We start from the raw sequence: 26,287 nt of genomic DNA on the forward strand, positions 1-26,287 counted from the left end.
AGACACCACAGCCCCACATCCACCTCCACTGTGCTGCACATCCCTGGGGCTCAGCTGGCCCTGGTGTGGTCCAGCCAGGAGGGAGGGCAGCACACAGAGGGGATGGGGATGGGGACAGGGATGCTTCTCCAGCCCCCAGCCTGGGGGCCTGCCACAAATCTGCAGCCCTTTTCACCCACTGAATCCACGCCTCCACAAGCTCACGAGTGCTAACCCTCCACAGCTCTGAAACCTGATCAGAAGAGATTTGCACAGCCAGCCAGTAAAACCACAAATAAAAGTGCTTTTCCTCCACTGGCTCTGGCGAGGGCCCCCTCCTCCTGGTTGCTGCTGGGACAGGCAGATCAGATTCTCTGCTACTGGCAAAACACCGCACGGCTGCTTTCCAAACCACTCCAAGGAACAGTTAAACCCACTCAGGCAGGCCACAGACATCGTCCTCATATCTCACAAACAGGATGCAGACTTCAGCACAGCTGAGGGAGCAGTTTCACAAGCACGATGTTTGAGCAGGGTAGAAAGGAGCTTTTGTAAATAGATACTTAGCTAAGGGGTCCTACCATGAGACAGAGAGGCACAAGGTTATGATCTCAGATAAATGCATCTGTTGTGAGCAAGATCACGTAGTTTATTCTCATCAGTCCTTGTTTTAAGTTATAGAAAAATAAAACAATCAATTATTATTAAGCAATGATGCTGCTTTATGTTCAGGATGATGACGGAGCAAAGACTTGTTTTGAGGCATGAGATGGTGGCAAGCACACAGCAAGATCCCAGTGTCTCCAGAATGAAAATCAACTCAGCACACACATCCTACACCCTTGTCTCTGTCCTAATATCTATAAGAGGTCCCTGATGCTTGCTCCCTGTGGGCCCCAAGTGACTGCTGCAGACTGCCCAGAGGATGGGGGCTCATCCCTGCCTCACCACATGGGCCAGCTGGGAGGTGCATAGGGGGAAGAAGTGTCTGGTGACCAGCTCCAGTCAGACAAAGCTGGCAACACAAGCACCAGCACATGGGCTTTGTGCCCAAGGAGGCTGAGACACTGCCCCAGCTGCTCTTCACTTCCACGAAGCTGCATACTCCTTGGCTGTGTTCAGGGCTGCTGCCATGTCCCCCATCGCAGCTGACTTTCCAGCAGAGACACTTGGTGATACAAAATGTGCCCTGGCAACCTGTACTGCATGCACAGAAGTTGCCTCAAGAGGTAGTGCCGTGCCTAGCAGGTTTTTCTGGTCAGCTTTTTCTGGCGCTCAGTGTAGTTTCCCTTTCTTCATTTTACCCCATTCTCCTTATATTTATCCTGCACTAAGACTGCACTTCAGTCTGCTCTGGCATTCCCAGTTTAGTGTCATCACATGAATGCATTAAACAAGTGAGGGTTCCTGGTGTCTTTAATAAACTGTCCTCATGCGCTGTTTACACCAGAGTTTTGACTGTATTTGTTCTTTCGCTGGTCCTAACATTTGCCAGCACCTTCTCATAACAAGATAATCCAAACTGGGCTCAGTCAAATCAGAAATGAACAGAGCTGGTAAATCTTCCCCGTGCCTGTGAATACAGCACAAAATCACACTGGCACTTCTTATTGCCCTGTGGTTTTGCAAATTTAGCTCTAATTTTCTCTACTGTCTCACCCCGTATCTCTTGCAGCCTTCCTCAGATCCCCACACCTCGTTACATATTTGCTCTCATTCTTTCTCACAGGATTCATTTTCTTCCTTCCCAGTGTGACCCTTCCGTCACTGATCTCCTTCCTGTGCTCCAGCTGTGCTCATGCTGCAGTGCCTGAGCTCTGCAGAAGCATCTCGACACACACTAATCCCATTAAGGGCTCTCGGTCACCTGGTGTCTTCCAGCTTTCCGTTCTATTTTCATTTCACCTTCAAATCCCATTCCCTTGCAACTTTAGATCATTAAGGAGTTAAGTGAGATACATCCATTAAGTGATATCCATTAAACAAGATCAATCCAAATAAAGGAATTTGGGTCTCCCAATTCAGCATGTTGCTGCATTTCCTTGGTTTTCCAAACACAGAGCAGGGCTCCTGCCAGAACCCATCTGGATTAAACTGGGTCCCAGCTGCAAACAGCACAAGATGACTGGAAGGGTTAGCAAAAAGATGCTGCAAAAATCACTCAGAATAACTATTTGCTTATGGATCCTTGCAAAGTGGAGAGAAAATGCTTCTGCCTTCAGATCTATCTCTCTATTTTCTGTATTTATTTTTTTTTTTCTCCAGCATGTGAATTTTTATCATGTCCTTCCTGAAGTATCCAGACAAATATCCTGGTAGGCCTGGACTCTACCCCTCATTTTTAATCCTGGTAAGTGAGAAATGAGACCTTGATGGGTTGATCTTCATAGACCCTCCTAGAACAACCTTTTCTTTTCAAGAGGAGGAAGAGAAGGAGGAAGAAGAGAAGGAGGAGGAGGCAGAGAAGCTTGTCCTTGTGGTCCCCCATGCCAGCAGCATGATCACAGTCCAGGGAAGAGCAACCAGCTCCTTCCATTCTCATGGGCAACACCTCACACCCCTGGTCTGCAGTGAGTATTTACGGGAGGAAGATATTTCTCCATACTGGCCTCATCATCAGAGTCCTCTGAGAGGTAGTCCGTGTCTGTGCTGGCCCCTGTTCAGTGCAGGGCCCCCACAGCACATTTTGGACATTTGAGGAATGCATTGGTAAGATCCAGACCTGTCTGTCTATTACCTTCATCTGCTAACAATGCCATTTGCTATACAGCCACGTGGTACCCTGAAGGCACTGTCTGTAGAGTGTGAGTTTATGTGCGTAGAAATTGATTTTTTGTAGATTTTAAGGTCTAGAAGAGCCATTTCAGCCTTCCCATGTAACCCTTTGCACAGCACAGATTTAAGACCATCATCTGGAAATTTCAGCCCTTCGGGCCCACAATATGTGCTTGAACAAGATTGTAACTTAAAAGACACTCAGTCTGGAGTAAAGATTGCAATAAATGCAGAAAACATACTATCCGGGGGTGAGTCAGCCTTGTAATTATTTAATTGCTCACCCTGGGCTTTCAAGCCTCTACATCATACAATTTAACCTCGATTCCACATATCACCGTTCTATTCCCTTCTCTGTATTTTCTCTGCTACCTCTGTTGTCCCATTTAATGTGTGGCACCAACGCTGCACTCAGTAGCACATCTATAGCAGGGGTCTTGGTTTTACTTCAGTAGTTTGACAGGCAGCTAACCCATTCACATTCCTATGAGAAACTTGACAATCTATCACAGCTTTGCATTTCATGTAAAACAAACCATTTTTAAAGGTGCAAAAGGTGATTGGAAGATATTCTAACAAACGGGAGAAAACATAGCCACCGGCTGTTCAACAGATCTCTCTCATCATTTATAATCTTTCCACTGCTGAATCTACAGTTATTTATAATTCATACTCCCCGTGATGATAATGAGCCTCTGAAGCGTGCCCCTCATCTGAGCGTGCACTTTGCTGCTCTCTGTTGTTCATCAAGTTTAGCCGTCGGCCTCCTTTAATTCATCGGTCCCCAGACACAGATCAGGGGATGGCAATCTCAATTGAGTGTTGCCCAAATGGAGAGGTGCGGCTATTAATAAATAATCACTCACATTAGGAGGTGATTAATGGGCACAGTCCTTCCTTGCTGCCCAATTCATCTCCCCTTCCCTGGCCCGAATGAGGCCTCCAGACACCGTGAGATGATGAATCAGTCTTGGGCATGTGTTGGACACTGCCAAGGTGCCCAAGCAGGGCACTCAGCACCCCATGGCATGGGAAGGAGAAATCAAAGGTCGGGGGGGGGACTTCAGGACCGTGGATGAGACCCCTTTAAACAGGCCGCCCTGACCTCCGGCTGGAGAAGCCGAGACCCGTCTTCAGGAATCAGAGTAATCCCGGGTGATTTTATCCCACTCCACTTCCCTAAATCTGCGGCTGCTGCTGCTCGGCCAGGGGATTAAGGGGCTGGCGGGGGATTACGGAGCCGCTGCAGCTCCGGGCACGGAGCTGCCTCCCGGTGCGGCCATTCCTCGGGGCGCCGGGCCTGCAGCATGGCGGGGGCCGCGCGGGGACCCCCCTGGGGCGGCAGGAAGAGCAGGGACCCCCCACGTCCTGCTGGCTGGTCCCCTCGCTGATGGTCGGCGCATGGAGGATGGGGCGCGGGGCCGTCCCGACGCTGCTGCTCTGCCTCTTCTGCCTCCTGCCCTCCACCCGGCCCCAGACCAAGATACCGCTGGAGACGTGAGTGCTTCCCTCGCATTGCGGCGTGGGGTGGGAGGGGGCTGGCATTTCCTCGAGGCATTGTGAAAGGTGGCAGTGATGACCCCTGGAGAGGACACGGGCATGGGAGCCATGGATTCGGTTCCCAGCTCCAGCGCTGATGCCGAAGCACCATTTTCGCTGCTCGCCAAGCAGGGCAGTGATACCCATCTGCTTTAGATGAGCACTTGGACATCTTTTAATGCTCCACTTGCTGCATTGGGTGGTAAAAGGCAAAGGCAGTGTACAGGCACGTTCACAAACCCCCAGCCCAGGTAATTCAGTCATGGAGGCAAACACAGGCAGCCTCAGAGCCTGCGCTGAGGGCTGCTCTCATGGGTGCTTGCAGGGCAGCTTGCGGGGACACCATGCTGGCCAGGATACGGCCTGGGGAGCCATAGGTGCGGCATGTTAGGGTGATGAGTCTTCTCCTCAATGCTTGAGCCAGATTGCCAGAGCAAGGTCTGCGGCTCTTCTTACTGTTATATATCACTGGTACTGATCCCTGTGCTAGCCTGCTGTGCTGGGGGCTGAAAAAAACAAGGGTTCACTGGTGCACACATGCAGCCTGCATGATACATGCTCGTATTTATTCGTGTGTTCAAATTCGTGTCAGTGGATGCTAGCGGGGAGGCTGAATAGAGGATGGGGACCACGGCACCTTGTCTTGCCACTCTGCTCCACCTCGGTGCCCGCCAGCAGGCTAGCAGGGCCCAGCAAGCTGAGCTTGTGGAAACCTCACCTTGTTAAGCTGATTTAGGCAAGTTAAATCCTGTAAGGATTAAAAACTTCAGCAAGGTGGTTGGTAAAAGTGCTTGGGGGGCATCTTCTCTATGGCTGGGATGGGTTGGTCTGCACAGGGAAGGGGGTTAGTGCGGGGAGGAGACAATGCTGCCATCGAGTTTCAGAAAGAGCTATGTCCTCTAGACCAACCCAAGTCCTCCGGAGCCAGAATCAGCACTGTGAGAAAGCATTTTGTGTTCAAAAAGTCCCAGTAAGACCCTTGCAGGTGTGCTCACCAGCACGGCTCACGTGATTACCAAGCACTGCACCAGGGGCCTCTCAGGACACTTTGCCACCACCTTCATTTTGGCTGCCCTTATCAAACCCTGCCTCAGCAAAATGCTTCTCATTTGGGTTTTGCAGAAGGGATGCCCAGGTTGTGCAGAGCAGTGCCCAACCCACCCCCACACCTCCACCTCTCTGTGCAGCCGGGGACGACACCCTTCAAACTGCAGCAGTGTCGCTGTGCTCTACAACAGGCCCTGGAGACAGGACTTTGGGATCCATCTGAAGGGAACTTCCCAGCAAAAGAGGCAGTTTCTCCCTAAAAATATTCCTCTCTCCTTTCGTTCCATAGAACAAGATCCTGTCTGTATTGTAGAACAAAATTAGAAATTTACCTCAACTGTAGAATAAAATTCAATCAATGTAGAATTAAATTCAGACTGTGGGGGAAAAGAAAAGAAAAAAAAAAAAAAAAAAAAAAAGAGGAAATAAAAAAGATTTTCTGTGCCCAGAGTAAATGCATGGAAACACCTTTTGGCCTTGAAATCTGTGGCATTAAGAAGACAGCCTGTCCTTTCTGCTGTTTTTGCCACTGAATACAAGTGCAGGGATTACAGGCAGGCAATCTCTGACCAAATCCTTTTCTGATGTGTTTGGTAATAATGTGATAGCCCTTTACTACTGAGAAAAGAGTTGCGTCACTTTGCACAATTTGGAACTTACTCATGTACAAGAATAAAGAATAAACCATGGAAAAAGAGCTTTTCTCTCCTGGTACCGAAACCAGACCAACAGCTGAATTAATCCCTGGTGTTTCAAATCCAGTCATGAATTTGACTGCAACACAGAAGTTGCCCTTTTCAAATGAAATTTCAGGAGAAGAGCACGTTGGCCAGAGGAGCAAAGGGAGTAAATCAGCAGAAAACGGACCTGCTTCATAGTTTGCACAAGGACATTTTGAGGACATAAAACTAAAAGCTTTTAAGCACCGTCTGAATCTAATCACTGTAAAGTGACACAAAGCTAACTCAGCCTCTTCTGCTCCTAAGTCATGCCTGGCTTTGCGGCACCACACTCGGTTCATCACCAGCTTATTTATGTCTTTGCAAAGGTCACTTGGCTTTAACTCCAGGGGTGCAAAATTCTGCTGGGTCAATTGCTAGCAATGCTTCAGGGGTGCAAGTTTGCCATACAAATCACCTCCTCTTGTCTTCCAGACACTGCTTTGTTTATAAATTGGCCGTGGCATGGGCTTGCTTGCAGTTGTGAGGATGGTTTGGGCTGGGTGCTCCGCCTGTGCATGCTGGGCACATCAAGAAATGCTGGTGGGAGAGCTGAATATCAGTGTGGTTCAGCCTCTCGAGGCTGCCCCAGCCACCTCTATCCATTTGCTCCTGAGCTCATGGAGCCAGCGGAATTGTAGACTGACCTTTTCTCTCACTTATTTATGTTTAAAAAAAAAAAGAAAAAGAAAAAGAAAAAAAAAGTCACAAACAGGAGTCACTGTTGAGTTGAATGCTCAAGCTAGCACTTAACACTTTGGAGACTGGCTTAGACATTATGCCAATCCTGAACTCTTTCTTTCTTTCTTTCTTTCTTTCTTTCCCTTGAATTCTGCTTTTGCCGCGTGTTTCAACATTCACGTGTTTAGGCTTCTTTTAACATAGCCTCAAAGGCTAAAACGCAACCCCCCCCTTTCCTGTTTTTATGAAAGCTGAGAATCCCATGTAAATGCATGGCACCAGGACTTGACGATGTTACAGCCAAGCAGTTCCCTGAGCAGAGGGGCTTGGTTTTCCCTGAAGCTGTGCCTTGTGCTTGGCTTCTCTACTGATTACTAATTGCTAAGCTCATATTGCAAACCTTTTGCCTCAATAACTGCATCGTTCTGCTGAAGCTGCCCAACTACACCCACTAGCCAGAACCTAATATCCCTGAGTCTTCCACCATGTGGAGTAGAAAAATTACTAGGGGTGGTAGGAAGAGGGTCACATGCATGGCCACAGACACAGTACAAAACAAAAAAAGGCACGACCACATACCACTGATTTTTTATTTTTAATTTTGAAAACAGGTAAAAATAAATCTCCCTGATAAAATTACTGTCTCAAACTTCATGTTTAGGTTCTCTCTTTCTGCAGTAGAAAGTGAAGAGATCTGGAGAATATTAGTTAATGTCAGCACAAAACATCTCATATATAAAAGCTGTAAAAGCAGCTGCTGGTGGGGCATCAAGTTAATGTTGGCTCATAGATCCTCAGGCAATAAGATAGTTACTACAGCAGTCAGGAAAGCATCCCACGGGGTGTCTTTGTGTGTTATCCTCTTCTTTTTTTCTGGGTATGGTAGAATAAGTCTGAGAAGCAGCAATAAATCCTGGTCTCCTACCAAATTCCCGTATTCTTTTTGCTCTAAGAATGAAATGAAGAGATAAAAGCCCTGGCTGTCAAAGTAAGATGCATCCCACAATGCCCAAACAATGGAGTTGTACTGGTTTCAGCTGGTGCTGGTTTACACTCGGCAGCTGGAAATGAATGCCTTGTTGCCAATTAAGGAGTGGTTACAAAGGGCACCTACTTGCATTGTGGTCCCTTTGTAGACAGTGAAGAGAGGTGCTGTTGAGAGCAGAAGTCTTACAGAGGCTCTAAATCCCAACCCATGGCTGCCCATCATCCTGCACTTGCCATTGAGGACTCTGAGCAGGCAGACTTCCCTAGGATAAGTCTTAGGATAAGGATTATTCCACTATTACTGCACTGGCTTTGCTCTGGAGCTCATCTTTATATCTGAATATTATTCTGCCATAAAAATGGTGTGATGTGCTGGGCCATCAGGCCCTGGGGTTAAAGCCTGCTGGGCGCCTGGAGGCATCCACTTAGAGCCTTAGGTAAGACTCTGCAGCCCATAAATAAGTGGTATTTTCTGGTAAGCAGAGAAGACCATTTATTCCATTAAATAAATCTCTCTTAAGTGAATCCTTGCTGAAGGAACTGCATGTAGGTGGAACTGCCTAATGTGAATCATGTAACAGATTTCTGATGAAGTGCTCTGTCAATTATGAGAGCCATCTATTTTCATTTGGATGGCTCAGTGTTCAGGCTGCTCTTCAGCATCCTTATGTTCTCCATGTGGTATTGCTATCATCAGTTATTTACAGGATGGCACAAATGCGAGTAGCGTTTTACAATGAGGAGGTGCATAATATCCTCCGGCATTATGAAGCTGTAGTACCTCCTCTGAGAGCAGTGGATTCATCTGCCTCGTTAGCCTCTGCCCCATGCAGCTCTAGCAACTGAATTTAGGGTTGAGTCCTGACAACTTCCTTCAGCGCTGATGCTTATTTCTGTTCAGCTGTCCTGACGTTTGGTGTCTGCCCCTTCATTCTAGGCTCTGTCTGTAATCAAAGAAGACAACTGTCTCCAGAGAGCTATTTATTTTGCTTTACTTAAACAGAGGAAACCAGACGATATCTAAGACCAAATATGCAACTTTAGGACCTCTAGAGTTAGATGAGACAGATTCCACTCTGAGTCAGCAAGCAGTGGCCGAGACGAGTAGAACTCCATGGTGCTACCTTCTGGCCAGTGTCTTGAGGCTGAATATTCAAGACCACCATCTCTTGCTTCTATTGCTGCTTGTCTCACAAGCAGGCTGGAGAGAAAGTGTTATTCTCACTGTAGAGGTTCAGAGAAATAAAAGAAGATTAATGCTCAGGAAGATAGAATTGTTACAGTTTGAAGAAGTAGGCAGTCCTATTGCCTTTGCATTATTAATATTGATTTTCCTCTTTTTAGGGTGAAGTCTTGGGCGGATGCCTTTGGTGGGGAGCTGTACTCCATTGTAACCAAGTATTCAGGCTCTCTCCTGCTGCAGAAGGTAGGCAACAGCTGTGACGATTCCTCTGGCCTTGCTGCTTCTCCCCATGTAGCCTTCCGACCTAATTCCCTCCACAGAAAATCTGGGGTGGAAGAAGGCAAGCATGCAGTTCTCTAGCTAACTTTTAAAACCATGTGGGTTCATATCCATGATAAGAGATATCCCATAGCTATGCTGAACTGCAGAGAGGGTGATCTACTTCATGCCTATCCTGCCTTCACTAGCTATGGCCAAATGCCAGCTAAATTGTCCAATTGTTTAAAAAAAAAAAAAACAAAAAAAAAAACTCTTCAAAGTACTTGTAAAGCTTTCCCTGTGATCACTTCACTCCCTCTCATACTGGCCTTTCAGTCCTCCCTTCCTAACTGCACATCAGTCCCTCTCTGCCTGCTCATCACTCATCTGCTCGTCACCACCCCACTGTCCCCTCCTGCAGCTCTCCAGCAGATACTCCTGTTTATTCCTGCTTCCTCTTCTGTCTCACACCAGTGACTCATCAAGGCACTTTCCCCTCTTTGAATTGTCTTTAAAACTACCCTTTGCACAGGGTCTCTGAGGGACACGTCCTGAAAAATAGACGCTGCTGTTCTGAAGGTTGTGACTCCAGGGACTTTAATTAAATTTTCCTGTTTGCACCCATAGAGAATTTGCCCTGTAGCCTTTGATTCCTTAAGTCAGAGGTGAATGGCTGCTCCTCTTTCCATCTTAATGATCTCTGTCCAAAGCTGCGGCAGGCTGTATTAATCAGGCCCCACGATTGCTATTCCAGGGACCTGGTGGCTGCTGAACACACTTGAGTGCGTGTTTCTCCACCCCATGTGGAATTCCAAATCCTTTGTCTTTCTCTGGCCAACACAATCCATGCATTGCTTCTTAGTCCTTTTGGGCATCTGATTTATTTATTTATTTATTGTCTAATAACACCTACATCCTAGTACGTAAGTAAATAAAACTCCAGGTATCACTGGAGTTGCCTTGCTGATGAGCCCCCTGTTCCCCTGTCCTCACAGCACTGCTTTCTCCCTGGAGGAAAGGGGAGGCTTCTGCAGCATCACCTTTGCTAGCCTCGGCTGAGAAAGGCCTTTAGCATTTGTCACAAAGGTCTATGCTGATCACCAGTCCTTAAGAGGAATGTGCAACCATGCCACAAAAATTTTTCAGCCTGGATATGGGTACCTAATGGCCTAATCATGAGGCAGCTGTGGTTGTGATATTGGCACAAGCAAATGTTTGGGTTTTTAGCAGTTTTGATGGTGTATATGCAGTGCCTTTTCTACCATAGGTTTCCCAAGTGGTAGTGCTAGAGGCAAAGTGTGCAGGACACACAAGTTAGGGTTATCTGATAGTCAGATATCTGTGCCTCATGCTGGATAGGTATTTGCTGTCCAGCAAAGTCTGCAGATTCCAGATTTTTTTTTCTGGAAGGTGTCAACAGTGCTACCTTACATTTTGAAGAAATACTGCTCTCACTGTCTTCTCCTTGCTGCTTGAATACAGCCAGCCTGTGCTATTTCTGTGGGTACTGTTCTTAACAGACTAAGAGTTCACATTTTTTTAAGGTCCAGAAGTCAGTGGGGCTATGGAGAACAGGTTATAGCTTGAAAATGAATTGAAATTTAATCATTGAAACTTAATGGTGGAGGCCAAGGATGGCAGCCACGGCATAGAGAGGTGGGTGTTGAGATAGATAGCTGTGCTGCATTGGTCCTCTGGAGGTGTTGCACTGGGTCCTTTTACCTCCTTCTGTCCACACTGCATGCTTTGTCTCTTGGGATCTTGATCTTTTTTGGAGGTAGGGGTTGCAGGAGACCTGTGGAGGTTGGTACAGAACCACTAGGAGTGACAGTCACAGCAACTGGATTTTGGAGGAGGAAAAAAAAAAAAAAAACAAAAAACCATAACCATCAGATTTTGGTATAATTCACTGAAAGAGAAGAAAACTGATGAAAAAAGAAGTCTGAATCTAGCCAAATCCAATCTAGCGTTTGTCTTGAGGGGAGTTGAGGCAGAGCTATTTTTTCCTGGTGACCTGACAGACCTTTTGGCCTTATAAAATGACATGTGCCTGCCCCAGTCCAGGTTCCTTCTCGTACAGTTGAAGGTGTCTGAATTGCAAGAGCATATCCTGGGGCCTGGATGCAGCACAGGCAGATAGTGGGGTCCAGAGGCAAAGCACAGAACAGGACAGTGTCACCCATGACTCAGAGAGAAAATGTCCTCCAGTGAGTCACTGTCACCACTTCCAGCAGGGGGGAAAAGATGAGCTTGATCCAGCCTACCTCTGTCTACACTCCATCAAAGAGTCATCTCCCAAATGCACGTCCTGCCCTACCCTGGCCGAAGCAGTTCAGAGAGGTCAGGCTTACCTTTCACCCTTCAAGTCCCCCTCCTTAAGCTTTCATTTCTCCCTGTTTTCATGGGATAATGGAAAAGACAGGAGGAACAGCCAGCACCCACATCTTCAGTCCTTCTATCAGCCTCAGCAAGCTCTGAGTTGGACACCTCACAAATCAGCATCTCAAACCAGAGACTGCACAGGAGGGCTCCCTCTGAGCCCTGATACAATTCTGCAGACCAACCTCTTACTAACAGGCAGCTTTTTCCATGCTTCATGCTTCTCACAGATAAACCTTTGCAGACTCCAAATGGCTTTATGGGGATCGCTGCCCTGGTGCACAGACTACAGAGAAGTCCAGCCAGGGGAGAAGAATGCACCCTGGAAATTCAAATATGTGTGCTCCCCAAATGCCTTTCTCATTTTGGGGCCATTGCCTCTTGCTCACATGAAATATTTCTTTGTGGGTTAGTATGTGCAGGCCAGCACAAGGGTGGGGAATGCAGTGCAGAGTGCCAGACAGCTCTTTCCTTGGGGCTTGTTTAAATCAATGGGTATTTTCTCTTTGAGAAAACACAAACAAGCAGTAGCTTTCAAAGTTGACTTTATGTTTCCCTTGTGCCTGATAGGTATGGTGTAACTAGTTTATTGTTCTGAGAGCCATAATTCCTCAGTTACCTGAATGTTTTGCATGTAAACCTTCTCTTAATTTGGCATAAATTTCCTGTTGTGGGTTACACAGTTTGTTTGGATTCCTCTGGGGGTTCTGTGTTGTGTTTTTTTTTTCCTTCAGAAGAAACTAAATGTCACATTGCAAACCCAAACACTCATTTTCCTGCCAGGTTTTATTGCTCACAGAGTCCTGGTGAACCAGCAGCTGTCTTTGAATCCACGAGGGTGGGTTCTCACCCTGGACCAGGGAGCTTTGAGAAAGCCCCCAGGTGGCTCTCAGTCCTGAGCAGACAAGATATGATCAAATTAAACCTCACAGAGATAGAAAAAGCCTAAGAGTTGCTCTGACTTGATGGCTGAAGCATTTGTTGCATTCTCTTGACCATTGCACAGCGGTGATCAAGATAAGCTTGTATGCCTGCCTGGCACATCAGCCTGCCTTGCTGATGATGGATGTGTGCCAAAATGTTGGATGGGGTCTAGGACAGCAGAGGGAAACACAGATGGAGTGAAGCAGATCCTGAACCTGTGGTTTATTAGGTCTGCTCACCTCTGTCCTGCTGCTGCTGTTGGCTACCAGAGTCACCAAAGGCCTGAGGCCACCAACTGCAAGCACGCAAAGAGATCCCCAGGGTGGTTCTCCTCCTCTCCCCAGGGCTTGGCTTGCCTCTGAGTGAAACAAACACCAACTGGCCTCGGCAGGCCCCACAGTTAATTTTTCCCCTGCGATGTTAATGATGCATTATAAATGTTTCTGAGAATTAACTCCTGCTTCCTTCTGAGGTTGAAGTGCCAATTGCTTTCCCTTGTGGATAGGGCTGAGAGAGGACAGTAGGGCTCTGCTCCAGCTGTGTAATTACTAGAAAGCACTACAAACAACTACATGGCAAAGAACAGACAAATAAGTACAGTCAAGACATTTTTCTGGGTAAAGATGAAAGGAACGTCTTTCACACTCTTAATATAGTTTCACTAGCAGTGAGTAATGTAACACTACATACTTCAATGGGCTTAATTTCATGGAGGTGGGAACGAGAAAATATATTTGGTGACATCTCAGTTCACAGATAAAACTTTGGATTCTGAATTCTGGATCTTCCGCTTTTAAATTGCCACCCCCACGGAAGGAGAAGCGTAATGAATTGTCCTCCTTCTTTTAAGGGAGTAAAGCGCTAGATGTATGTGAGAAGATCTGTTATTTCAGTTGCATGTTTGGTCCCTTCTTTACATCAGATCTCTTCAGTCAGTTCTCCCTAGCCTGTGGCTGATTCCCATGCCATAAAATACAGAGATCTGATAACCAGAGCCCTAAACTTGGGCTGTGTTTGGTTGTCTACAAGCGCCAGCATTGATGCTCACCATCTTTCTGCCATGGCATCTGGTGATAGCACTTGAAATAACAGGTGTCCTGTTGCCTACCTCTAGGAACTCTTGCAATAAATACTCATTAATAGTAGGAGACTTTAGCAGCAGTAATATAGATACAAAAGAGCTTGCTGGATCCTTTGTAGGAAAAAAGCTCAAAGGGGATCTGAGCCCAAACCAGGTTTATCCATCACAATAGCCAACTGAAATTTTGCAGGGAACATTTCTTTTGCCACACCTTCCCAGCACTGGCTAGTTCCCAGGGCTGAGATGTGTATGATATTAGCAGGCTGTTCATGCTTGCTTGTGATTGCTTTTTCTTTGTTAACCTCTACTTGTCAATGTGTCAAAAGCACATTAAAAATAATTGAGAGGCAAGAGCTTTGCTTCTTTTAATTCAAGACGTGACCCAAGGCAAACGACGGCAGGTCGCTGTGTAAGGCGTGTGCTGGTGCAGCCTCCCCTTCGCCAGCTCACCCAGGAGAGATTACTCTCCTCCCCCCGAGGAGGGCCCGATTAAAGCGTGGCATGGCAGGGATCACCTCCCTCCTGATGAAACCATGACACGGAGCTAAGTGGGACAGGCACCAGCTGGGATGTGTGCTGCGGTCTCGTCATCAGCCTGGGCCCTGGCTCAGGGGGCCGTTGCACATCCCTCTTTCGGCGGCATGGTTGGGCTAACCTTTGTGCTCATCCTGACCTCTTCCTCCTCATCCCCTGCTGTCCAAGCTACCCGGCTGCAGCAGAGGGGATGTGAGGCCTGGCATTTTTAATCCAGTAAAACCCTCGCTGTTAATCACACCAGGCAGAGCTAGCAGCTCTGCCGTGCATGCTGCAGGCGGGATGCTGCTGCTATTTCTGTCTGACATCCTCAGCCTGCCCCATCCTCAAGGCATTTTTCACTCTGCTTCTTCTCAGCTGCCTTCCCTGATGGTCAGTGAGCTGCTTGAGCAAAAGGAGCTGTGCCTGCTCATCCTCAAGACATGCAAAGTCTTTCCTCCACACTTCTAAATTGAAAAGTGCTGCAAAAGCCCCTGCCATCCCCTCACCCTTTTCACCTCCTCATTTTGTACCAGCACAAGAAGCACAGCCCTGCCTGAGATTGCTGCTAATGCAACATGGAGATGGAGGGGATGTGTACATACTGCAGAGAGAAGTGATGATGAGGGACCAAGGAAATCCAGTCATTTGCCTCTACACTTCCACTGAAGAGTATCATTGCCGGGGAGACAAGGCTCTGTCTTTTTTTTTTTATTATTATTATTATTTTTAATGTTAATCAAATAGTGTCCATTGCAGGTCTTTTGCCCCCTTCTTTCTGTTTATCTCTGTTAGTGTTAGGACTTTTTTGAAAAGAAGACATAAAGACTATTGTATGCAGTCTTGAAAGGGCAGGCTTAGGGAAGTAAATTACAATTATCCACTTTAGGAGTACTCTCAGGTTTTTAATGCTTACAATGTACATGGCCAGAAGAAACTGTTTAGCTCTGAAGCTGTCAGATCCAGGTCCTCTTCCTTACGGTGTCTCTCCCAGTGGAGACAGCATGAAGTAGCTCACAATTCCTAGGTACACCATTTTTTTCAACAACCACAAGCTCATAATTGGATCGGTTGATTTGAATTAGAGTGCTTTGTGTTCTGGTCAATGATCTGCATGCTCCCAAATTACAACGTATAAAGGGAGGAAAGGCAACGATGGGAGGTGGTGCTAAATCAGGCCGGTCCCTTCAAGGCACCTTTCTTTACCCAAAGCAATACCCAGTTGACGATAACAGTCTCACCCTCTCCTTATGGGCCTCCTGCTCAGCAGCATTTTCTGCTTTCCCTTGGGCAGAAGTACAAAGACGTGGAGCCGACTCTGAAGATCAAAGAGGTGGACGGCTTGGAGCTGGTGAAGAAGTTCTCGGAGCAGATGGAGAGCATGCTCCGCAGGAAGGTCGAAGCTGTTGAGGTACGACCAGGGGGGCTGCAGGAAGGAAGTCCCCTCCTGGTGGCCCCACAGCAGTCCCCCTCTCCTGCCTGCACCAGGAGCGCGTGGGCGCAGAGGTAGCACGAGGACTTCCTTGCCCAAGCGAGCGCCTGCTGGTGCAGCTGGCTCCTTCTGAGCTTTAAGTAGACGCTGGTGGGAGGGCGTGGGCGTTCAGACAAGGGAATGCTGGCTTCTCCGTCAGCCCAGAGTAAGAAATAAGATAAAAACAAAGTCTAGGAATAAATATGAGGGAACGAACACTCTTAGGAGGAAAGATGTTTAATTCTGTAGCTGTTTAAAGAGCGAGGGGGGAAAAAAGCCTATTGCAAGTGGGAATAAAGTTCATCCTTGCACGATGCCCACTGGCCATTGAAGACTGGTAGCTTGTTTCGGCTGTGTGTGTGGCTCAGGGGAAATTCCTGCAGCCCCTGAACATGAGCTGCAAGGAAGGCGCTTGGATTTCCAGCTGCATACAGGGGGAAACACGGAGAAGGTGGCAAGTGGACTTAGGATGTTGCTGTGTCGGAGGCCAGAGCAGGTAATCATTATGGCCCCTCTTCTTGCATCTAAGGGTCTATCTTATTCCCTTATATTTACCCACTATAAAAAGCCTATTTCTGTAGTCACAGAGCCTTGACTGTTTAAGGCATCTAATGTGGAAAAGCCATCCAGAAACACATCATTTAACTCTCAAAGTGAAATGTGGGCATAGTTAGAGTCAGGGCTTTGGCCCATAACATTAAATTCACAGCCAGCCTTTTCCAGTGTTTGGGTTGCCTTACCCTTTGTGAAGGAACAAAAAGTAGCTTTGCTGAGACTGTCACTAATTGTGTAACTCTGAAAACATGTGCATGTTTAGCTGGATTCCTCCCCAGTCTGTGCAAAGTGAGAATTGGTGCCCTGAAGCATCATGCTGGAGAATACTAGTGCTTATACTGGCACCCATAGATGGTAAAAGCTTATAAATGGCCCTAGCCTCGCTGAGCCCTCTATGAAATCAAGTCATGGTGTTTCAGTAACAAAAGCAGGCTGAGACTCCCACAAGGCGTTTTCCTTTGACAAGATACTGACATCAGGCTGGGTCTGGGATGCTTTTCCCATGGCTTTTTGGAAAGGCTCATGGAAAATGAGATATGTCTGTTGTCTAATTGGACATGTTTCTGTTTGTGTGTGTGTGTGTGTCCTGTGATGCCTGAGACCACTTGGGGTCTAATAGGGACTCCAGGGTAAGCAGGTGTGAATACACTCAGCCATAAATAGTTGTAAATACACCTCCCGAGTTGTAAAGCTGTGGCACAGGATGGCAGGTCAGCAGGAGGTAGAGAAGAGGGGTTTTAGCCCCATGACTGTGTTGTAGTGAAGGGAAGTGGTCACATCTTCTCACTATTTGAATTCCTGGTAGTGGTAAAAAAGTTTCTGGGGACTTCCCACAGCATCCCTCCTCTTTCTTTATCTGTTTGCATTAGCGGTTGGTGGAAGCAGCAGAGGATGCAGATCTGAACCATGAGTACAACTCCTCACTGGAGGTAAGTTTATCACCATCAGTGACAAAATACATGTATGGCTCATATCCTCAGAGGGACCAGCCCAAAGGCTGGTCTAGCAGCACCCTCTCACCTTTAACACTTGGCATAGCATGCTTAACCTCTGTCTAGGAGCCAGGTTAGGAGTTTCTTTGTCTTCAGGACGTTCAGCTTGTCTAGAAACCAGTGCAACTCCCTTGGCAGATCCCAAGCCAAGCAACACTTGCGAGGTTAGTCCCTTTGGCTCAGGAATGGGAAGGATTTGGGAAGACAGTTGGTTGCATGATGTTATTGGTAATACCCTGATTGCTCAACAGAGTTATTACATGACACGTTAGTGCAAATTAGCTGGTGCTTCCTGAATTACTTTCCTGGAGAATGAGCTAAAAATCAAGAGTGTATGAGCAATGAGGAGGGTGCTGTTGCAAAAGCCATAATGTTACAAATGCCCATAGAAAACCATGAATCCCAGTGAGAAGAATTTCTCACCAGTTCCAATCATCTTTTCTCTACCCTGCAGACAAGCGTGCATCAGGACTTCCCATTGGATGACAGTTTGGTGTTGTCCAATTAGGATAATTGGCTTTCTCTTAATAACTGTTTGTAACTAAGCTAAGGGATTATTGCTCGTGAAGGAAATTGGAGTGAAAACTCTGATTAATGAAGTCCATTATCCATACTACAAACACTCAGTGTGTAGAAGAAGTACAAGCTACCCCTGCAAGTACAACTGTCAATGTTGGAAAAGGCAAGGAATGAAAACCCTTCTTGAAACCAAGCTACCTTATCAGTTTTGCCTCTTTTACCTCTTTGTTTAAGAATCACATTACGGTCATGCTACTTGGGTCATCTACTTTCACAGTGAGTCAAGGCTCATGGCCCTATTCACACCCCTGAGTACTGGTAATGCTTGAATATCCTTAAATATCCTTTCTCTCAGGTAAGCTGAATAAAACACTATAAAATCAACTGTTATCCAAGGGTGGAGACTATCCTGGAGATACTAATGCGTCTGTAGATGCTAAATCCTCACTGGGACTTCACGGAGGAAAATGGTGCTGTCTTCAAGCACTTTCCGCTCTGTCCTTTGCTCTGGATGAGCTCCTGCTGCTTGGAGTCACAGTGAAGGGATAACCCTGGCTGGACATGCATTAGGAGTTAAATCCAGTAGACGACAGCTGTAGAGACTGGACAATTAGGATCAGCGTAGGCATGTCCTGTAGTAAACCTGGGAGCCAGATACACTGAGATACTCCACCTCTCCAGCTAGAAATTCAAATAATGCTGAGGGACCATGGGAATCTGTCACTGTGTCCCTTTGCTCTTAGGTGGCTCTTCGGCTGCTGGCTATGACCATGCTCGCAAGTAACATGGGTACCTGACAATAAGAAATTGGGCAGAAACCATCATTTGGGCAGCTTTACACTTTTCATTTGGTAATGGCTATCATTTGTTGCTCATCTTGATCCTATTCGAAGCCCAGATTCTCCAGATGTCCCATTTTTATTGTTTAAAGTGTTCTTTCATTTTTTGTGTTGTTGGTGTGTTTTGTTTTTTTTTTTTTTTTTTTTTTTTTCCAAGCAATATTGATAAAAATGTATGTCATTCTCTCTCATTGCCTTTCCCTTTTCCATTGTCTTCATCAACAGTTTGATTACTACAACTCCCTCCTGATTAATGAGAAGGATGAAAATGACAATTACGTGGAGCTTGGAGATGAATTCATTCTGGAGCCAAATGAGCACTTCAATAACCTGCTGGTGAACACAACATACAGCGATATCCAGCTCCCCACCAATGTCTACAACAAAGGTAATGGACCACTGGCCTTTACTTTCACACTGCTAATATGTTGCTGTGGAAACTACCAGGGAGTAATAACACCAAAATGAAGGATGGGAAGGAAAAAAGAAAAAAAAGAAAAAGAAAAAAAGCCTGGAAAGGCATTGTTCCAAGGCATGATCATGTCTGTGTTTCAGTCTGTGACTGTGAGAGGGCTTAGGCAGGCAGCATAGTCTGTTAGGGTCCATCTACTCAAACAAAGGAGCTGTGAAATGAACTGTGATGTAAATTTATTGGAAATTGTTATTCTGTATGAAGGGTCAGATCAAGGTCTTTACGTGTTAATGATAAAATCAATTTCAGCTGAGAAAATTTGATTTCACCTTTGTGTTCTGAGGCCCTAACACCTCATGGGAACACTGAGCTCCCAGTGATTGTATTCATAAGGGGACGCAGCTCACAACTGCTGCTGGGACATGACAGTTCCTATCTCAACAAGCCTTTGGCATTCTGGCAGCTGAAGGAGCCTGGGGGGCAGTCACTTGTGCACAGTCTGTCCTCTCCTCCTCTCCCCCTTGTACATTCACACTGCTCCAGCCACGTACCAGAAACTGGCCCCTCTTTCAGCTGGTGGGTGCAATGCAGAAACTTCAGGTTGAGGCACCAGTTACAACTGTTCTAGATTTACTGCTCTTTACTGAAAGAAGAAGAAGAAAAAAAAAAAAGAAAAAAAAAAAAAAAAAAAAAAAAAAAAAAAGCTCTATTATTTCTTTTTGTAGATGGAGCTCATTTTTAAGCCTCAGGACCAGACGAGGCAGGCGCTGTTGACTGATCTCACAACTGGTACATTATTTAGAGGGACAATAGAGGGAGCATTATTTCTCGCCAGATTTTAGATTAATTTTATCTGGTCTGAGAGCCCCAGACACTAAAACCCTGCGCGCAGCAGAGCTGGCTGTGGCTGAACACGAGGTAGGCTGCTGCCTGCAGTGACACACAGAAAGGTGGCCAAATGGCTGCTGTCAGAGACAGCAGGGACGCAGTGCCCTGCTATCTGATTTCTTGTCTGTATGGCTAGACACAAACCGTCCAGCTGCTCTTGCTATGGCTGGAGGACAAACAGGAGACGGAGGAAGCAGCAGAAGCTTTGTATGTGCCGGGGCTCCTCCTGGGAGCAGGTCTGGCAGCTCACGGCCACGGGAGCAGCAAACCTTGCTCTCAGCAGCTCTTTTGGCTCCATTCCTGTCTGAATTACTTTGGCCTCGTTACTGGGGAGCCACAGTTCAGTTTTGCCCTTCCTTTGGCCAAAACTGCATTTACTGAAGTGACTAAGCAGGAAGTGGTGGGTCAAAGCCCCATCCTGTTTGACTTTAATACAGCTAATCCTGTGATGACCACTTTCCTATAATTCCCTTCTCTATTGCTGCTGCTCTGCCTGGCCCCCTGAGGCAATGAGTCAACACAGACGCTGTATGTACACTGCCTCCTACAAGCTCATGCAAGTCTGCAGCTGTATATTGGTTTGGAAGAGACCAGGGGCAAGGGAGGACAGCTCAAGCTTAGTGAAGGAGAGGGCAGACAGAGAAAAAACATGAGGAAAAGAGGAGAAACAGAAACAGCATGCGAAGCCTAAGGCTCCTCTGTCTTTGGTAATTGCATCACGGGGACTAGCATATATTTAAGCACCATGCAAAGGCTGTTCCACTTAGTGGTGCATCAGGCAGCTGCCTTCCAGCAGCTCAGACCTGCCTGCATGGTGCACCAGCTGTACTCGGTGCTTGCTGGTCATCCTGAGGCTCTCAGAGCCTTCTTCCACCTGGATGTAAGAGTATCAGGCATAATGATGTGTGGCCAAGCTGGGAACACGTGTAGCCACCAGGAGTGACCTGCCCTCCAAGGCCTATTTGAGCCATGTGTTCAGTTCCCTCCACAGCCTCTGGAAAGCTGCTGCCGAGAGGACAGGAGTCACTGTGAAGGGAGGGACTATGATGAAGGGACGCACCCTTGTGCAGGACAGGAGGAAACACCTCCACAGATGGCTGTACTCCTGCCTGGGCTTTCTTTGTTCATGTTCCCCTCACCATCCTAGAGGGGTTTGGGGGGGTGCCTTCCCCTCTTTTGCATTTTTTTTTTCCATTTTCTCTCCTTTTTCCCCAAAGACCCCGACATCCTGAATGGTGTTTATATGTCAGAAGCCTTGAACCCTATTTTTGTGGACAACTTTGAACGGGATCCCACGCTGACCTGGCAGTACTTCGGCAGCTCCACGGGCTTCTTCAGGCTCTACCCAGGTAAGAGAGCAGCCAGCAACCTCGCTCCTTCAGCGCCAAGCAGGACAGGGTCTGAGCTGTGCCAAAGCCTGAACTGGGAAGCCTGGGGATCCTCCACAGCTGCAGCATGGCCTGGTATGGCCTGGTGGCTCCTCCATCAGATGGCTGAGGGCCCTAGCTCTGTGACCTGCTGCGTGCTGTGGAAGGGAACACGGGGCACATCCCTCTCCCTGCATCGGCCTCCTTATGCTCTCAGATGTCCTTAGGGAGAGAAAAAACTGGGTGAACTACAGAATGGTTATAGTAAATTCAACTGCTCCCCCAAACTCTACCAGATTGTACTGAGACACCAGCCAGCACTGAGGTGTATTCTTTAACAGAAATTTAATAAAGCTTGCTGAGAACTGTCAACAGCCATGCAGCTCTGCTTGTGCTTTGAATACATCAGCAGGGAGCTGATGCCTACTTGTGCACGTGCTGATTGCTCCCTTTGCTGCTCCCCTCAGGAATAAAGTGGCTACCAGATGAGAATGGGGTCATCTCCTTCGACTGCAGGAATCGCGGCTGGTAAGCATACTGGAGGGACATGGCCGCAGCACCCGTCTGTCTTCCCCTCTCCCTCTTCTCCAAGGTGACACTTGGTGAGCTGCTAACCAGCAGTCACTGCCCCAGGCTGCTCCTGTGACAGAACAGGGGTACATAAGCAAAGGCAATACCCAGTTAGCAAACCTGCCTTGCCCCCGGCCAGTGCCAGCTTTCCATAAGGCGTCTGATGTGCCACATGGACAACACCACCTGTGCGTCCTCCCCCTGCCCTATCCGCCTGAATTCTGCAGCCAGAGGGATGGGGCTGTTCAAACAGAAATTCAGGGCTTTTGTTCAGTCTGTTCTGCACGGCTAAATGATGCATTAACAATCATCACTCTTGGCTGATCCTTGAAGCATGTCTGCAGCTGTCCCACCTCTTGTCCATGTGGGAAGAGCGAGGCTGGGGCCAGCAGGAGAGGCAGGTGGGTGGGAAGGACCCCATCGAGTGCCCAGCTGGACCCTGTGGGACAGCTGTGCTCACGGCATGTGTTATGCTGGGGCTTGCATCATGTTACAGCAGTACACCCAGAGATCCTCCTCTTCATATGCTCACCGTGCTTCCTCGCATTCCTCTTTTGTAAAGGTACATCCAAGCAGCCACCTCTCCCAAGGACATCGTCATCATTGTGGACGTCAGTGGGAGCATGAAGGGCCTGCGGATGACCATTGCCAAACACACCATCGTCACCATTTTAGATACTCTGGGGGAAAACGATTTTGTGAACATTATTGCAGTGAGTATGTCCTATTCCCAGTGCAGAGCTGTCTTCCTTGTGCCTCATATCGATCCCTCAGTCCACTTAGCAAGCTGCAGACATTAAGGTGGAATGACAATGCATAATACCTATGTTGGATGGGGGATTAAAACCAATTACCCCTTGGAAGTCAGCTTTGTGTGGTCAGCAGGGTGACTGTCAAGTCATCTCACCCCCTGTGGAAGGTGTCAGCTGCATCTTTTGGCTTGCTTAGGCATGTGACTGCAGCAGATAACAAAGTGCTATAGAGAGACATCTGAGCTAACAGGAACCTGAGCTTATAAATTCACCTAGCAGAGAATACCAGAACACTGTCCTTGGGTCCAGCAATCCTCAGTATAATATTTCGAGGCTAGAAAATCACTGCCATATGACTTTTTGTGCCCCAGCACCCTATAACGCTGCAATCCAGTTCAGTCAGACCACAAAGGTCTTGGGTCAGGGTCTTGGTGTTACTCTCTCCCTTTTCACAACCCTGCCAGGATGAGGATGGGTTGGTTGCCCATGCAGAACTAGCACCACTGACCACAGAAAGCAAAACGTTCCTGTGTGTATGCTGGCCTCCTTAAAACGAATTCTTGCACCACCTCTTTCTCAGGCCCTTCCATATAAGTTTGCCAGGGCACAATCACCAAGATACAAAGCTTATTTTTCCTTCATAGTTTTCCATTGTGTGAGACGGTCAGAAATTCTAGCGGTGAAAGCTCTGGCTTCATATGTCTGGATGATTGGAGGAGTGAACTGGGTTGGCAGAGAAAGGAAGGGAAGTCATTAAGGAGTTGTAAAACTTTTTAAAAAAGAAAAGTCACAGAAAGATCAGGCAAGCAATATACACTGTGTTGTTACACCAAGAACCTTCTGGCTTAGGCATGTTATAGCCCGACCTAAGCTCCTATTGATCAGCTGAGCCTCGGTAACCATCTGTACCCTCTTAGCCCATGGCAAAACACGTTCCTCTGAACCTTAGAGGAAAAGGTTTGCAATGACATCTCTTACCTCAGGTACATATCAGGCTGGAAGCATACACACCACTGATTATCACAGTTCAGTGGATGTGGGGTAACTCGATATGTTATTATTCAGCTGTGTGCCAGAGGCATCAGATATCAGGCTATAAAACCTTTTACAAGGTTCAGCTGATGACCAGGGATTCAAAGTCTCCAGAAGTCAAAAAAAATATGTGCAAACTGTATAAGAAACAAGGCTAGGGGCACAAGCTTGTAGAGTGTGGAGATTTCTGGAGTGCCTGAATGGAAAAAAATAATTTTGTATGTGTGGAAGTAAGTAAATGCTATAATTAACACAATACTTAAACAAATATGGGATGTATCAAAAATATAATTTGCCATGATCACTACAAACAATTCTAATGGGAAACATCTATAAAAATCATTACGCTTGATACTGTTCTTAATGTCCACCTAGGACATGAACCCACTTTGTGAATTTTCTCCCATTACAACACCTTTCTTTTCATTTTGTATTTGCAGTACAATGATTACGTTCATTTTATTGAACCCTGTTTTAAGGGTATCCTGGTGCAAGCAGACAGAGATAACAGAGAGGTGAGTACCAGGCTCCTGCTGATGTGTCCAGTCTGCTCCCTTAACATGATAAGTATGTGGGTTTAAGATGCTGCAACATGAAACCCTAGGGACAAGAAACAGCTGTCTCCTAGAGGCACGTGGGTCTGTTTTTCAGAAACAAGCACCAGTTCAGTCATGTGCTGGCTCCTTGGTTCATCTTTGGTTACACAATGCTGCCAGGACACAAGGGTTAGCTGGTGGCTATGTGCTGCGCCATTGCTGGTCGAGCATGAGTGGACCGTGCTCAGTGCACAGAGGGCAAAGGCTCTCCAACTTTGAAACCCTGCATCCTCATCCCTCTCCCAGTGAACGTCTTCTCAGCCTGGCCTGACCCTTCTCCAGGGCATGTTTCCAGCAAACAGCCTCTGATTAGGGGACTTTGCTGCTCTGTCCCAGCAGGGTTCAGCAGCTGCAGCCCAGAGGTGGTCAGCCTGCATCTGACTGCTCCACCACCTTCTGGGCCAAACAGTATTTTTAGCTCTTCCTACTGTTTCTTCCTTCATTGTCCTCTTTGTATTAATACCACAGAGGTAACGCGTCCCTCCACATCTTCAACAGCCAGCTTTTTCTCCAAATTTCTTTCCCAGTCTATCTCTGGGCCATGGAGCATGACTCCAGAGGTAACATCTCCTGCAGTGTTTCCCAAAGGAACCCCAAACCTTTTGGACACCGTCCTTCTTGTGGAGTATGCTGTGTTTTGCAACCAGACCAAAGCCACTTAAAATTTGGGTGCTTGTTTTTCTCTTTCCCTATCCTGTTGCTCTCACATACACAAGAATGTTTATTTGTTTGTTTGTTTATTTGTTTGTTTGTTTTTCCTGAAGGGGTGTAAAAGGGAAAGTGTGTTTTCTAATAGTTTTGTCCCTTGTGTGATATTTCATGGACCAGTAATGGTTCACTGCCCACAGGCTGAGAAATGCAGTCCTGTGGCTGTGTGCAACACGATGGCACTGCCTAGAGAGCAGCTGCTTGACCTTTCCCCACCTTGATCCATCGGGATCCATGCAGGATGGCAGCCCACATATCGGGCTCTCCAGGTCACCCTTTCTCCCCCCTCCAAGGACAATCCCTGCCTGCAGCTCACTGCTGCCTTTCTGTCTTCTCGCTACAGCACTTCAAGCAGCTGGTGGACGAACTGCAGGCAAAAGGAGTGGGGACGGTGAACAAGGCCTTGACGGAGTCCTTCAAAATCCTGCGGGAGGTAAGAGGCTCAGTGCCAACACTCACATTGGGCACATCTGTCCCTGCCCACCCCTGCTTTCCCCCTTTTGGCTTAGCACAGCCACAGGAGGGACATGAGTGGTATTCATGGGTCTCAAAGCTGTGGCAAACAGTGTGCAAGAGTGACCAGGCATCAAGGAGGTGTTGGCTTGTGGGTGATGCCCTGGAGCTGCTGAACCTGCCCAGTCTGGCAGAGCTTCTGGGCGTGGGGACCCCATCAATGGGTGCCACTGTGGCGGTCCCATCCAGCCCCAAGCAATCAGCCCCTCCTCACCATCACTGCTGTAATGTGCCACCTTGTCATGGGCTGGGAGCATTTTGGCTCTGGTAAGATTTGAAAATAATTAATTGCTTTATGTGAACAGTTTTAACTTCTGCCTGGAGGTAGATATGTGACTTAGCTCCGTTTCTGAAGGAATTATTAAAAAAAAAAAAAAAAGGTGCAAGAGCTGCTGGATGCCCCAACCTCCTCAATGACCCGTCTGTAGTGGTGTAGGTGTAAAGATGCCCATGCCTTGGATGCTGGGAAAAATGTGTGTGTGGTACAATGCTAGTGGCTGTAATGACTCGGATGGTGTTAGAGGTGCTGTAATAGAGGACTTGGCATCCTGGGAAAGTTTCTCCACTTTCACTCGTTGTACAGACTATAAGTTTAATTGACAATAGTGATGGTGTTCCAAATCTATGCTAGTGCAAGCATGATCAGAGTTGAACCCAGCAGTGGTGGTGGCTGAGCTGACTCGTCAGTGGTAAGAGAAGCATAATGGATTTAATGGCAACCTGAGAAGAGTAATGTAGCATTGTCACTGCAGTCATAGGGTGTTGGCTTGCATAGCAGTAATGGTTTGACATCTTTTGGGGAAGATAATTGCTTAGATGACCACAGAATTTCTGCTAGATTAATCTAAATGTATCCTTGCATTTTATGGCACAATTAATTTTATCTTAGAAACCAAAGATGCAGAGCCTATGTGGGTCTGAGTGGTATAAGTCAGAATATTAAAACAGTTGTTCCACCAGAGGAAAACTGGTTTCTTAATGTCTAACATGTCACTGGTTATGTAGAGT

At 47.1% G+C, this 26,287-nt stretch overlaps 1 protein-coding gene across 1 annotated transcript in view; it reads left to right on the top strand.

The window, feature by feature from the left end:
* Nucleotides 1-4,162: 4,162 nt before the first annotated feature.
* Nucleotides 4,163-26,287, top strand: part of CACNA2D4 (calcium voltage-gated channel auxiliary subunit alpha2delta 4) — a gene marked incomplete at both ends in the record, with an annotated part of 112,839 nt that continues 90,714 nt past the window's right edge. Inside the window, 10 exons of the mRNA XM_084303707.1 lie at nucleotides 4,163-4,251; nucleotides 9,072-9,153; nucleotides 15,360-15,476; nucleotides 16,961-17,020; nucleotides 18,667-18,829; nucleotides 20,959-21,090; nucleotides 21,576-21,636; nucleotides 22,241-22,391; nucleotides 23,903-23,977; nucleotides 25,110-25,199. Of these exons, the coding sequence (XP_084159833.1) occupies nucleotides 4,163-4,251; nucleotides 9,072-9,153; nucleotides 15,360-15,476; nucleotides 16,961-17,020; nucleotides 18,667-18,829; nucleotides 20,959-21,090; nucleotides 21,576-21,636; nucleotides 22,241-22,391; nucleotides 23,903-23,977; nucleotides 25,110-25,199 (1,020 nt within the window). The remainder of the gene's footprint in view (nucleotides 4,252-9,071; nucleotides 9,154-15,359; nucleotides 15,477-16,960; nucleotides 17,021-18,666; nucleotides 18,830-20,958; nucleotides 21,091-21,575; nucleotides 21,637-22,240; nucleotides 22,392-23,902; nucleotides 23,978-25,109; nucleotides 25,200-26,287) is intronic.

The sequence above is a fragment of the Netta rufina genome, assembly GCF_964035555.1.
Source record: "Netta rufina genome assembly, chromosome: 1".
In the NCBI taxonomy this organism is placed as follows: Eukaryota; Metazoa; Chordata; class Aves; order Anseriformes; family Anatidae; genus Netta; species Netta rufina.